The sequence below is a fragment of the Mustela nigripes genome, chromosome 1, assembly GCF_022355385.1.
Source record: "Mustela nigripes isolate SB6536 chromosome 1, MUSNIG.SB6536, whole genome shotgun sequence".
NCBI classification, from domain to species: Eukaryota; Metazoa; Chordata; class Mammalia; order Carnivora; family Mustelidae; genus Mustela; species Mustela nigripes.
Window position 1 is genome coordinate 99979074 of NC_081557.1, and position 15671 is coordinate 99994744.

A 15671-nucleotide genomic window follows, 5' to 3' on the forward strand; every position below is an offset into this window, starting at 1 on the left:
CTGTGTAATTTCAGAATGCTCTGGGGATTTGGGGTTTTCTCCTTTTCATGTAACCACCTGTAGATCCTTGAAAAACCATTTAGTGTCTTCTGTTTCCTCTTCTGCAAATTGAGAAAGCCCAAGGTCCATTTCAGATCTAAATTTTGTGATTCTTAAATAAATCTGCTTGCAGAGGTGCTTGTTAATGTCTCTTAGGAGGGCTCCCAGTGCCCTGCAGCCCAGCAAGAGAATGAAGCTCACCTACTGAAGGGCCACCTAATAACTTAATGGGCTTTGATGTGGACAGCTAGGTTTTAATTTTCTCCTAGAACACAGTCCCAGGGGGTAAAGCGTACTTTATATATAACAATCATATGAGCAATTTCGATTGCTAGAGGGTATCTCATTTAGAAATCAGGTTTAAGGCATGTTCCTCTGATACTTTTTACTATCAGAACAAAATAAAAGCCCTGAAAGTAATGTTTATACTTGGGGTTTAATCTGTTGCAGAGTCAGAAGTATCTAAGAATTAAGCATCTATAAATATTTAAAACTGTGAAATCACAAATACTAATTCTAATAATCTCTGTTAAGTGTGAGTAGAAGCCAAAAGGAACTAGCAAAGTCCCTAGGAACACTTTGAATATAAACTTAATCCTATGGTCACGTCTAATAGAAGAGTTGGGGGAAATGCGTAAGTTGACTATACAAGCACATCATCAGCTCTGCCCTTGGAAAATGGATCATGTGGAGAATGCTGAAGTCTCTTTTTCCTCTCATAACCTGATGCTGCAGAATAAAATAAGCCATTCTGCCTGAATTTCCAGGATTTAGCTACCCATACCCCCGCATACATGCATCATAGCTTTACAAACTGCTCTTTCTATGGTTATAGACCAAAGATATTAAATCTTTTTTTCACTTCTTAATCTTCTCTTAATCTACTCAGAAAAGTAGCAGTTGCTTGCTCTGATAAGATGGTGGAAACCAAGGTCCAAGAAGTTACGTATGTGCTGTAAACTGCTTTTCCTTCAAATGCTGAGGAATACTGAAGGAAGACTGTCGTTAATCATTGATTTTTATTCATTTCATTTTTCCATTCATTTATTCTTTTGTCCATTTATTCAGGAACTTGTTCTGTTTTTAACATACCCCACTCAAGGAAAGCTTCTTATTAAATCCATCTTACCCACTTCTCTTTTTTTTTTTTCTTTTTGCTCTATTTTATTGTATGTATATATTTTATTCATGTATTCACCACTTGATGGATATTTGGTTTGGTTTGGGTTTTATATAAACTTATAAAATGTTTACAACCTTGCTTATAAGTTTTTGTGTGGACATGTTTCATTTGAGTAAATACTAAAGTAGGGTTGCTAAATTAGGTTTAAATCTACTATCTCGGGGTGCCTGTCTGGTTCAATTGGTAAAGTATGGGACTCGTGATCTTGGGTTCATGAGTTCAGGCCCCTCGTTGGGCATAGGCTTAATTTTTTAAAAAAATGAATTTATTATCTTGCCATTTGTTTTCTATTTGTCCCTTTTGTTTCTTGCTCTTTTTTTCCTGCATTCTTCTGGATTATTTTTAGTATTTCATTTTGTCTCCACTGTTGGTTTATTAACTTTAGCTCTTTATTTTTCTAAAAGTAAAGCAAAACACATCAAGTCTAATCTAAAATGGGATCTCTAGATTGCCCACAGTTGGGCATGTTTTTTAAGAGCAGAAGATAAATACTTAGATATTACTGTTTTAAGATGCATTATAATTTTTAAACACTTTATAGAAGTAATCCAGTTTCTTAACAAAACCTTTTCTCAAGTGTGTACTCAAGTATAATGTCTTACGATAAGTCATAAACTGCTTGGTATGTGATAATCCTAGGCCAGGGTAGCTAGCACTAATGACTATATTTTTTCTGAGAAAGGCTCATTCTGTCTACGTTCTGCCTAGAGCAGTTTCTCAACCTTATTTTATTGTTACACCCTTAAGGAGTATTTTAGGATTTTTCCCCTGATCCCCCATATGATACTTTAATATCACAAATACACTGTTCATATATTGCATACACATCTGTGATTTATGCATTAAAAGGGTGATCTTCTCTTTGTTTCCTTCCCTCTTCTGTACCAAATGCATCCCTTTAGTTCTGTCTTATTTTTGAGAATGTTTAGTCTACAGAAAAATCCACATTAGGAATTTGATTTCATACCACCACCTGTTAGAAGTCTCAAGTGATTATGAATACATCTGGGGTGCTTAGTCCTTTTGAAACTCTCCCATGAAAAGAAATTGTTTATCTTCATTTTAAATTTTGAAACCTGTAGAAAAAAAAAACTCCAGCTGCCCTGTTTCCAAAGTGACTCCAGTGGTTCATATACATAATAAATTTCTGTATTGGTGAAATCTTAGTAGCAGCTGACTTATTCCAAATAATGTAACTGTTAGAAAGTAAACCATCATAAAAATGATTTATTCTCAGCTGGCTGTAGAATTATAATTGTTTATATTGGGTTATTTGTGAAAAATAAAAAGAGGGAAAATAGCAATCTATCTTTGATCTAATTTCATATTTGAGATGATGTCACCTCTTCAGTGATGGGGATACTGGAGTAATAGTATATGAGATAAAAGGTATATTATGGTTTCTAAATGTCTTCCCCTATTCCAAAGGACAGTATCTTTGGTTTTTTGTTTGTATATTTGTTTCTCTCTGTAGCATTAGTGAGCAAGCTATTGGAAAACTGATTCATCAACTATAAGTAGAAAGTGGTGAGTTGGTTCCCGGATCTCAGCTAGGGTATTTCCTAAAATGGAATGACAATTTTCTTGCCCTTTCATTTGATAATCTCCGTATATAATGACTCCATGGGCACTCTAAGTAGTTTTTTGATGTGGAGGACCTGGTTAAAGATACAGTTCCATGTGAAAAAGAGTAGAACCATATAATTTTAAAGACAAGAGACCTAAATGATTGCTTTAGTAGTTAAATACTGGAGTATTGTATCAGCCTTAAGCTAAGTCTACTACAATGGTAGGTCTAAGGGAATCTAGTATCTGGTAAGAGGCATATGACACATACTGAGAGGATGCAAAAAAAAAATCTCTGAAGGAGTGGTAGTTAACCCTAGACCTGAGGAATGAGTTGGAATTAGCTAGGTTAAGATAATAAGCAGCTGAAGCAATGGGAATGGAGTATACGAAGGTCTTGATACCAGAGCATACGTGAATTTGCAGAATGTAAAGACCAGTTAGTCTGGGAGAGACGGAATGGTATGAGAAAAGGCTAGAGAAGAAATTAGGATGCAAAACAGGTAGAGCTTCGTATAACGTGAAGAATTTAGGATTACATTTTTTCATTGAGATGCAATTCACATCTCACAAGTTGTAAAATTCACTGATTTTCACTATATTTACACAATAGGCAGTGTATTCACAGTGTTTTGCAACCATCACCACAGTGTTAATTCCAGAACATTTCCATCATCCTCAGAAGAAACCCCAGACCTGTTTCCCATTTGCCCCCTTTGCCCAAATTCTGGCAACTGCTAATTTACTTTTTGTTTCTGTGGATTCCCCTATTCTGGACATTTCATGTAAATGGAATTCTACAATTTGTGACCTTCTGATCTGACTTATAAAAATTTGTTTGCAAGATTCATCTGTGTTGTACCAAGTTGAAGTAGTTACTTCCTTTTCATGGCTTAATAATGTATTTGGGTTGTTTCCACTTTTTGCCCTTTTTTTTTTTTTTTTTTTTTTTTTTTGCGTGGTGGTTTCCACTTTTTGGCTATTAAGAAAAATGCTATGAACATTTCATGTACAAGTCTTGTGTAGACATACTGTTTCAGTTCGCTTAGATATGTACCTAAGAGTAGCATCACTTGGTCATGTGGTAATTCTGTATTTAATATTTCGGAGAACTTCCCAAGTGATTTTTGAATGATTTTGCATCATTTTATATTCCTATCAGCAACGTATGAGATTTCTAGTTTCATCAGATCTTTGCCAGTACTTTCTTAATTCTGGTTGTCCTAGTGGGTACGAATTGATCCATTTCATTGTGGTTTTGATGTTACATCTTCCTATTTACCAAAGAAGTTGAGCCTCTTCTTAAATGCTTATTGATTTGTTCTTTATGTATTCTGGATTCTGGCTCCTATCAGATAGATGACTTGGGAATATTTTCTTCCATTTTGTCCATCGTCTTGTCTTTTTTTTTTAAGATTTTGTTTATTTGAGAGAGAGAGACTGAGACAACGACAGAGATGGGCAGTGAGTATGAGAAGGGAGGAGAAGGAGAAGCAGGAGAAGCAAGCTCCCCACTGAGAGGGAGCCTGATACAGGGCATGATCCCAGGACCTGAACTGAAGGCAGATGCCTAACTGACTGAACCACCCAGGCACCTTTCCATCAGTCTTTTCACTTCCTACGTAGTATCCTTGAAAGCACAAATGTTTTTACTTTTGATGAACTTCAATTTATCTAATTTTTCTTTGGTTGCTTGTTCTTTAGATGTCCTAAGAAACCATTACCTAATCCTACATAATCAGATTTACACCCATGTTTTGTTCTAAGACTTTAAGAGTTTTTGCTCCTACCTTTGTACATTTAATCTATTTTTAGTTAATTTTTATATTTGGTATGAGGTGTAATTTAATTATTTTGGTCCAATGTCATTGTTTTGCATGTGAGTATCCAGTTCTCCCAGCACCAGTTGTTGAAAAGACTAGTATTTCCCCCATTGAGCTGATTTGGCACTGTTTTTGAAAATCAATTGACTGTAAATGTCTGGAATGTTAATTTTGTCCCATTGATCCATATGTCTATCCTTTATGCTAGTACCGGCATTGGTTGCCATTGCTTTGTAGTATGTTTTGAAGTGGGTAGGTGTAAGATTTCATTTTCAAGATTGTTTTAACTACTCTGGGTCCCTTGTTATTCCCTATGATAGTTAGGATCAGTTAATCTCTGCTCAAAAGGCATCTAAGATTTTGATAGGAATTGTGTCGAATCTAATATTGACAACTGAATAACATTAACTCTTCTAATACATAAATGGATAAACCTCTCTTGATTATTTAGTCTTCTTTAATATCTTTTAGTATATTTCTAGGTTTTAGTAGGATCATACACTCCTTTTGTTAAACTTAATCCTAAATATTCTTTTTGATTCTGTTGTCAATGAAATTGGTTTTTTTAAATTTCATTTTTGGATTGTTCGTTGTAAGTATATAGAGATGCAGCCGATTTTTGCAAAGTCATCTCATATCCTGAAGCCTTATTGATGTCATTTATTGACTTTAATAGTTTTTCTGTGTGTACATGGATTCCTTAGAATTTTCTATTTAGGATTTCATGTTATCTGCAAATGAGGACGTTGGGGTTTTTTTCCCTTTCCAGGGTGGATGCTTTTTACTTTAGTTTCTTTCCTAATTGCTAAACTAGAACTTCTAGTAGAGTGTTGCATAGAAATTGTAAGAGCAGACATGGTCTTGTCCCTGATCCTGTGGGCAAAGCTTTGACTCTTAAACCTTGGAATATTAAGTAAGCTGTGAGATTTTCATAAATGCCTTTATCAGGTTGAAGAAATTTCCTTATAGTCTCATTTTTTATCATGAAAAGGTGTTGGATTTTGTGACATGATTTTTTTCTATGTGTGTTGAGATAATAACGTAGTTTTGTTTTTTATTCTGCTAATACAATGTATTCGGGCAACTTTACTCAGTTCACTGTAATAAATCAATGTAATCATTGATTTCTTTTTGTTTTAGTGAACCAGTCTTGCATTTTTGGCACAGTTGCACTTGGTCATGGTGTATTATCATTTTCAAATGTTAATAGATTTAGTTCATTAGTATTTTGTTAAAAATTACTACATTTGCTTTTTCATAAGGGATACTGGTTTGTGGTTTTCTTGCGATGTCTTTGGTTTTAGTATCAAATTATTAATAGTATCAGCGATTGAAATGAGGTGGCTTCTTTCTCTCTTTTTTTTTTTTTTAAAGAATTGGTGAACTTCTTTCAACATTTGATAGAATTCACCACTAAGGCCATTTGATCCTAGGCCTTTCTTTATGAAAAGAGTATTTATTACAGCCCAATCTGTACTTGTTCTAAGTCTGTTCAGATTTTCTGTATATTCTTGAGTTGATTTAGTTCATGTCTTGTCTAAGAAATATTTATTTCACCTGAGCTTTCTGAATTGTTGGCACACAACTGTTTATAGTATCCATTTATAATGTAATTTACTTCTGTAAGGTTGATAGTAATGTCCCCTCTTTCATTCCTGAACTTCGGAATTTGAGTCTTTTTTTTTTTTTTCCTTTGTCAGACTCTCTAAAGATTTGTCGATTTCTGTTGTTCTTTTCAGAGAATCAACTTTTTGTTTCATAGACTTTTCTCTATATTTAAATTCTCTCATTTTTCTTCTCTGATAACTTTCTTCTTCTTTCTTTTGGGTTTAATTTGCCCTTCTAGTTTAGAAAATGGAAGGGTGGGTTATTGGTTTGAGATCTTTCATCTTTGAAATAAATGTATTTACAATATAAATATACCACTAAGCACTTCTATAGCTGCATCCTGTATGTTTTAATATGTGTGTTTTTGTTTATCTCAAAATATTTTCTACCTTCCTTTTGTTTTCTTCTTTGATCCTTTGATTTTTTTAGGAGAGTGTTTAATTTCCGCATATTTGTGAATTTCTTATTACTGGTTTTGTTTTTGTTTTGTTATTTGACAGAAAGAGACGACTGGGGGGGACACAAGGAGGGGGAGTGGGAGAGGGAGAAGCAAGCTTCCCAATGAGCAGGGAGCCAGACGAGGGACCCATCCCAGGATCTGGGATCATAACCCGCGCCGGAGGCTGATGCTTAACGACTGAGCCACCCAGGCACCCCCTTATTACTGATTTCTAATTTTAGTCTTTAGTGGTCAGAGAGCATACTCTATATAATTTCTTTTTAAGTTTATTGAGACTTTATGTCCTAATGTGTGGTTCATCCTGGAGGATGTCCATGTGCACTTAAGAAGAATGTATATTTTGCTGTTGTTGGGTGGAGTACACTATACATGTCTGTTAGGTCTGGTTGGTTTATAGTGTTCAAGCCTTCTGTTTACTTATTGAGCTCTCTAGTCTATTACTGAAAGTAAGTCTGTAACTTTTATTGGTGAATTTTCTAGCTCCTATTCCACTTCTGTTAATCAGCTTCATGTTTTTTGGAACCTTGGTTTTACATGCATAGTGCTTGTAATTGTTACCTTTTTGATTGATTGAATGTTTTATCATTATTTTTTGTCTCTACTAACAATATTTATCTTAATTTTTCTGATACTGGTATAGCCTCTCCAGCTCCTAATTAGTTACTATATGAATGGTACATCTTTTTCCATCCTTTTATTTTCAAACTATTTGTGTGTTTGAATGTAAATTGTATTGTCAAGAGCATGTACTTGAATCATATTTTTTATTCATTCTATAAGTCTGTAATTTTTTATTATTTAAACCATTATCATTTAATGTAATTACTGATAAGGTAAGGATTTTGCCTGCCATTCTGTTGCTTGTAGTCTATTTGTATTTTATGTTTACTTGTTCTGTTACTCTTCTATTACGGCCTTTATTGTGTGTTAAATCCAATTTACCATTTTAATTCTGTTGTTATTTTTCCTTTTTTTTTTTTTCCCTTAATTTTTATTTTAGAGAGCACATGCATGTGAGCAGGGAGGGGGCAGAGGGAGAGAGAGAGAACCCTAAAGCAGACTCCCCACTGAGCCCAGAGTCCTGTGTGGAGCTCTGTTCCAGGCTCCCAAGATCATGATCTTAGCCAAAAACAAAAGTTGAACATTTAACCAACATTTAACCAACTGAGCTATCCAGGTGCCCCCACAATTGTTGTTTCCTTTATATTTTTTATTTTTGAGTTTTTTTTTAGTGATTGCTTGGAGGTTACAAGTAACTTAAAATAGTCTTGTTTGGATTAATACCAACTTAATTTAAATAGTATATAAAAACTTCACTCCTGTGTAACTCCTTTCTCTTCTCCCTTTTTGCTTTTAAGGACATATAAATTATATCTTCATCATTATGATTACCAACCCACATTTATATTTAACTATTCTATACAGTTGTCATTTAAAGCAGAGGGGAGTTACAAACAAAAAGTAACTTACACTGTTTTATGTTTACCTATACAGTTACCTTTATTAGTGTTTTTTTTTTTAACATGGATTTGTTTCAATGTCTAGTGTCCTTTGATTTTAAGTTAAAGAACTCCCTTTAGTATTTCTTAAAGGGCAAGTTGGCTAGCAACAATGTCTCTGGGTTTTGTTTCATTTTGTATTTTTAATGTAAGAATAGTATAATGTCTCCATTTTGAAGGGGTTTTGTTGGTCTTGGTTGAGTTTTTGTTGTTGTTAACACTTTGCCTCATCTCCCTGCCTATGGCCTCCGTGGTGTCTAATGAGAAAAAAGCTGTTAAACTTACTGAAGATCACTTGTGATGCCATGAGCTGTTTCTCTCTGCTGTGCAAATTCTCTTTGTCTTTTAGCAGTTTCATTATGAGGTGTCTAGGTATGGATCTCTTTCAGTGTATCCTACTTGGAATTTATTGAACTTCCTGGATAAATAAATTAATGTGTTTTCTAAAATTTTGGATGTTCCTTATTTGGATATTATTTCTTCAAATATTCCTTCTGCCTTTTTCTGTCTCTTTTCTTGGACTTTGATTATGCTTATGTCAGCATAACTGATGGTGTTCCACACATCTCAAAGTGTGTTAATTTTTTCTGATACTTTTTTGTTTTTATTCCTTATGCTAGATACTCTCATTTGATCTGTGTTCAGGTTCACTAATTCTTTCATCTGCCTCTTCACATCTGCTTTTGAGTCCACCTCTAGGGAATTTGTCATTTTAGTTGTTTTACTTTACTTTTCTTTTCTTTTCTTTTTTTTTTTTTTTTTTTTAGATTTTATTTATTTGACAGAGAGAGAGAGAAATCACAAGTAGGCAGAGAGGCGGGCAGAGAGAGAGGGGAGGAAGCAGGCTCCCCGTGGAGCAGAGAGCCCGACATGGGGCCCAATCCCAGGACCCTGAGATCAGACCTGAGCTGAAGGCAGAGGCTTTAACCCACTGAGCCACCCAGGCACCCCATTTGTTTTACTTTTCAACTCTAGAATTTCTATTTGTTTTTTTGTAAAATTTGTGTTTTTCTTCTTTTTGATGAAACATTGCTCTCACAGCTTTCTTTAGATATTTAGAAATAGTTTTCTTTAGTCCTCTGAGCTTACGTAAAACAGCTGATTTTGGGGATGCCTGGGTGGCTCAGTCGGTTTAAGCAGGGAGCCTGCTTCTCCCCCTGCCTGCTGCTCTCCCTGTTTGTGCTCACTCGCTCTTTCTCTCTCTCTCTGACAAATAAATAAATAAAATCTTTAAAAAGAAAAAAAAAGCTGATTTGGGGGACACCCAGGTGAGGCAGGGTTAAGCATCTGACTCTTAGTTTCCCCTCAGGTGGCGATCTCAGAGGTTGAGCCCAGCTTCAGGCTCTGCACTCAGTGCGGTGTGCGCTAATGTTTCTCTCCCTCCCTTCCTTCCTTCCTTCCTTTCTCTTTCTCTCTCTCTCTTTTTTTTTTTTTTTCCTCTTTTTCTTTCTCTTCCTCTCTCTTTCTCTTCCTCTTTCTTTTCTTTTAAATAAATATTTAAAATATGAAATAGCTGATTTAAAATTTTAACTCTTGGCTTCCTTAGGGATGATTTTTATTGACTGCTTTTATTTTTGCCCTGTATATGAAACATACTTTCTTGTTTCTCTGCATATCTCTGAATTTTTTTGCTGGAAATTAGACATTTTAAGTAATACAATGTGACACTCTTGTAATAAGATTCTCCTGCCTCCCCCATGTTTGTTAGGGCTCTTTACTGTTGTTTTAGCAGTTGCTGTGAACTGCTGCCTGAACTAAGTATGTAGAATCGATAGTCTTTTGAGTTTATATTCTATGATTGGACTTTGTTTTTTTTGTTTTGTTTTGTTTTGTTTTGTTTTTGTTTTTTTTTAAGATTTTATTTATTTGACAGAAAGCACAAGCATGGGGACCAACAAAGAGAGAGGGAGAAGCAGGCTCTCCACTGAGCAGGAAGCCACATTCGGGGCTGGATCCCAGGAACCTGGATCATGACTTGAGCCAAAGGCAGATGCTTAACCGACTGAGCCCCCAGCAGCTCCCAGTTATTTTCTTTAATTGCTTGGAGTCCCTGAGTCTCCCACTGTTTCCTCAAGGGTTGGTGTGTATGTTTAGGCATGCTTCACCATTCAGCTGAGCAGTTGACAACTCTGTTTTAGCCTTACTTCCTGCTCACTCAGCTGTATTGGTCAGCCAGAGGTGAGGGCTTAGGGTCTTGTCAGATCTCTTCTGAGTACGTACACGGCTTGCGCACACCCTTCTAATAGCCCGTGAGTATATCTTGGCTCTTGAGAGTCTGCTGTGGACTGCTCCTACCCCAGCTCTGTGTGTGTTTAGCTTGTTTGTCCCGCTCTTCGTCACAGGCAGCTGTAGTAGTAAGCAAATTCCTGCTGATAGTTTTAAGAAAACATCTTAAAGAAGTTTCTTTGTACAGGGTAAATTCTGATTCAGTTCAAAGACCAGCCATGCAAGTGGAGGTTTTCCGATAATTTTCCCACAGATCAAATTATGACAGTGTCTGGGAATGGGAATGGGTCTTTGGAAAAATTCCAGCCCTGTCTGATCTTCTGTTTTTCTCAAATGCTTCTAAGACTTTGGTTATTTTCCGAGTTCTGTAAAAGTTTTCCTTTTTTAAATAATTTGTGCCAGTGTTCTCATTGCTTTTATGGAGGAGAGGATTTTTAGAAGTCCTTATATTGTCATTCCAGCTGAAGCTGCTCAGAATTTAGAAATTAAAACTGAGTGCTATGGGAAATGGTTGCAGGGCTTTACACAAGGGAGTAATTTCACCAGATTTGATCCACAAGTCGAGGCAAGTGTGATGCTTTACACATGAAGCACCTTAATCCTGGAAGATATGTGCAATTTTTTTTTTTTGCCCCAAATTACAGTTTTTATTTTAATCAAATAGAATAAGAACCTGGCCTTCCGATACCAGGTCAAATGTTCTTGCTGTACTATGCTACTGTTTTGAGTTGTGGATTTAGGTAAACACCAATAATGCTAAGAAACAAAAGAACCAAGGATAGGCTGCTAGTCAAGTCAGATGAAGCATTCATGATGTGCAGGTACCGCGTGCTGATTGTTCTGTAAATGTCAGTTAGATGTAAATGCTCAAGTTTTATTGAAATAGTGTTTTGATTCCTAAACGCATAAATTAAAAAATCAAAGGAGTGCCTTTCTTTCCTTTCCTTCAAAGCAGATCTTTTGTTCATTTTTCTCTTAAACCATTAGGCAGTTAAGTGAAATGAACAAGTAAATAGCAACGTTGGGAGAATATAGTTTTGTGATTATCCAGAAACTTACTTTTATAAGTGTTTGCCAGCCTGGTCAGTATAGAGGTTATGGGGTAGAAGAACGTTGATGATTTCTTTATTAGTTTTCCTGTTACTTATCATTACTTATAGATTCGCTTGCAAGCATTACTGTGCATTAATTTACTTGATCAAATACTGCATGTTTTTAGTTTCTCTGTGTCAAATAAATAAATAAAATCTTAAAAAAAAAAAAGACTACTTTGTCCTGCAGCACAAACTAGTGGCACTGGGCAAGGCTGCAGAAACCCAGCACGTTCCACCCAAGGTTCCATTTCTGATATGAAACTGCATTTCTGTGGCCTTTTGGTGAAAGTACAGAAATTACTGGAATTACCTGACCTTCTGTTTCTCATTTAGGTTACTTACAACAGGAAAACCTCACTTCTACCTGCCAGACTTTTATTTTGGAAAGTTCAAATTTAAAAGAATATGCGGAACATTGTACAGATGAAGGTTTTATCCCAGCCTGCTTACTGGTGAGTGCTTTGTTCCTGAAGGGAAATATTTCCTCATTGACCAACATGAGACACTTTAAACACCAGTCTTAACATCAGCTCATTGGTAGTATCAAAATTGGTAGAGATTTGATAGTATTCATGCGTGGCTAGAGAGATCTAAAGGCGGCAGCTCTTCTTTTCACACATTTATGCCAAAACTTGGCTTCTCCGAATCAGTTTCAAAATGACCCTCTCAGGGCACCTGCGTGGCTCAGTCAGTTAAACGTCTCCTTTTGGCTCAAGTTGCGATTTCAGGGTTCTGGGATAGAGCCCCATGTCAGGCTCCCTGCTCGGTGAGGAGCCTGCTTCTCCCTCTGCCATTTCCCCCACTTGTGTTCTCTGGTGCACGCATGCTGTCTGTCAAGAGAATAAATAAAACCTTTTTTAAAAATAATACTCTCATTTCTTTTTTCTTTTTCTTTTTCTTTCTTTTTTTTTTTTTTAAGATGTTATTTATTTGACAAAGAGAGGCAGCATAAGCAGGGGAGAGCCCAATATGGGGCTTGATCCCAGGACGCCAGGTTCATGACCTGAGCCAAAGGCAGATGCCTAACCAATTGAGCCACCCAGGAACCCCAGCACTCTCAGTTCTAATTAGTTCCACTACTGCTTGTCTTGGGGCTCATTTGTTTTCTGTGTGCTGTTGACTATACAGTTGTGTCCCTCCAAAATTCATGTTGAAACCCTAACCACTGATGTTGTTATACCACTGTGGTGGTATTGAGAGGTGGGGCCTTTGAAAATTAATTAGGTTTAGATTAGGTCATGAGGTTAGGCCCCTTATGAAGTTATTATTGCCTTTACAAGAATTGGAAGAAAGGGATCTTTCTCCTTGAAGAGACAGAGGGGATCCTGTGTGAGCACACAGCAAGAAGGGAGATGTCTAGAAGCCAGGAAGTTGGCCCTCACCAGGAACCAGATTGACCAGCACCTTGATTTGAAACTCACCAGTCTCCAGAATAAGAAATGCCTGTTATTTAAGCCACCTGCTCTATGGTATCTTGTAGCAACCCAACTTTTTCCTATGTCTGGTTGTTTACTTAGACAAATAAAAAACAACTGTTTTGTTATCTTATTGTCCCCTTTTTAGAATATCACTAGACCAACAGAGCATCATTTGGAATATAATGGACATATTTTGGAGCTACATTATTTGACATAGTGTTTTGTTAACTTACTTTGAACGTGTCTCCTTAGATTCATTTCAGTTGTCACAGACAACCTGCTTATCCATGGAGGAAACCTGAACAAAACTGATGAAGAATATCAAACATACTGTGTTCATTTAAGGTGTCAGTTCTCCCCATTTTGATCTATATATCCATTACAATCAAAATCTCCACAAGCATTTTTATAGATAGCAACAAGCTGTGATTCTAAATTTTATATGGAAAAGCAAAGGAACTAAAAGAGCCCAGATAATTTTTAAAAAGACCCCCATTACTTAATTGTAAGACTTAAAATCTCTGGTGATCATGGGGCGCCTGGGTGTCTCAGTCGTTAAGCGTCTGCCTTTGGCTTAGGTCATGATCCCAGGGTCCTGGGATCAAGCCCTGCATCAGGCCCCCTTCTTAGTGGGATGCCTGCTTCTTGTGTTCCTTCTCCCGCTTGTGTTCCCTCTCTCACAGTCTCTCTTTCTCTCTCTCTCCCTGTCAAATAAATAATCTTTAAAAAAACAAACCTCTGGTAATCAAGATTGAGTGGCATTAGAGGAAGGTGAGGCAGGCACTTAGATCAGTGGAACAGAATAGATCCCAATGTAGATACAAACAAAACTGATTTTGACAAAAGTGCAAAGGCAATTCACTGGAGAAAGACTAATTTTATCAGCAAGTGGAAATAGAACAAGTAGACATCTAGATTCAAAAAAAGGTCCTCTACACATACCGCATACAAAGATTAACCAAAATAAAGATAGACCAGAGGTATAATGTAGAACTATAAGATTTTTTGGAGAAAACACAGGAAAAAATTTGTGTGAACTTGGGTTTGGTGATGAGTTTTAGATGTGACACCAAAAGCACTGACAATAGAAGGATAAATTGGTAAATTAGACTTCGTAGAAATTTAAAAATTTTGCCCTACAATAGACTGTTCCAAGAATGACAAGCCACAGGCTAGAAGAAAATATTTACATTATCATACATGTGATAAAGGATTTATATCCAGAATATCTTCAAAAACTGCTACATTTTTTTTTTAATGAAATTAATGGACAAGAAATCTGAAGATGGCCATAAGCTTATGGGAAAAAACTTCCACAAAAGGAAAAAATGCTCCAAATCATTTGTTACTGGAATAAATACAAATGAATACTCTAAGGAGATACCAATGTATATCTATTAGAATGGCTAATTTAAAACACAATTTTAGGGTGCCTGGGTGGCTCAGTTGGATAAGCCTCTGCCTTCGGCTCACATCATTATCTCAGGTCAGTGTCCTGGGATCAAGTCCCACATCAGGCTCTCTGCTTGGCAGGGAGCCTGCTTCCTCCTCTCTCTCTCTCTCTCTCTCTCTCTCTCTCTGCTTGCCTTTCTGCCTACTTGAGATCTCTGTCAAACAATAAAATCTTTAAAAAATAAATAAAACACAATTTTTAAAACTGTCAGATACTTGGCAGTAAGGATGCAAAGCAGCAGGAACTCACATTCGTGGCTGATGAGAACATAAAACCATTACCACCACTTTGGAAAACAGATTGATAATTGTTTATAAAGGTAAACATACATTCCCCATGTTACCCAGCACTCGTACACCCAGGTGAATTGAAAAATACGTTCACATAAAAATCTGCACACTAATGTTCATCTGTGATGGTCAAAAACCAAAAAGAAAACCACACTGTCCTTCAGCCAATAAGGGGATAAACTATGGTACAGCCATAGAAGCAAATACTACTAAGCAATAGAAAACAACACACTGTTGATTGACACAACAGCATGAATGAATCTTAAATTCCTCTGAGTTCCTCTAAATTAGCCATTTTCAGCAAATAAGTGAAACTTATTGTATATAACTGGAGCCAGGACTCTCTGGGAGGAAGAAGATAAAGATAAGCCTAAGAACAAAACCCGTGGTATTGAATCATAGTCATATTGTAGTTAATCATAGAGATATCACTGTGATGCCATATTTGGTATCTGTACAAATCTATATATAAATATAATAAGTAAGAAATACGATCTATGTATTTGTACAAATCTATACAGAGACATAGGTGTGTTTGTTTACATGGATGAACATGTCTGTGGGGTTGTGTAGCTCTTCCTGCTGTGAGGGCCCAGCTGTGGTGGCCCCCCAGTAGCTACATGCACACCTGGCCCCTGTATCTTCTCCCAGTTCTGGAGGCTGGGAAGTCTGAGATCAGAATGCCCTAATTCAGTTCCTGGTGATGACTGTCTTCCCGGCTTAGTAGATGGTCACTTTCTCCACTGTGTCCTTACCTGAATTTTGAGAGACACAATACCAGTTGTTCACAAATTATTAGCTACTACAATTAAGGCATAATGACCAAGTTAGCATTAAGCAAATCGCCAGATGTTTCAGGCTTTAGTTAAGAAACAACAAAGTAGAAATCTTCAGGAAAGAAAAGGAAACTGGTTCCCTGTCCTATGGTAGACATTGTCTTAGACATGTTTCATCTATCCTTATTCTTCACAACAAATGACTCTGCGAATTAAGAATTAACCTCTCCACTTTT

The 15671-nt window shown here is 36.4% G+C and overlaps 1 protein-coding gene across 3 annotated transcripts in view; it reads left to right on the forward strand.

Moving 5' to 3' along the window:
* Nucleotides 1–15671, forward strand: part of LOC132028725 (protein NPAT) — a 51234-nt gene that overhangs the window by 5745 nt on the left and 29818 nt on the right. For all 3 annotated transcript variants that reach the window (XM_059418060.1, XM_059418078.1, XM_059418070.1), the window contains exon 2: nucleotides 11832–11950. In XM_059418060.1, the coding sequence (XP_059274043.1) occupies nucleotides 11832–11950 (119 nt within the window). The remainder of the gene's footprint in view (nucleotides 1–11831; nucleotides 11951–15671) is intronic.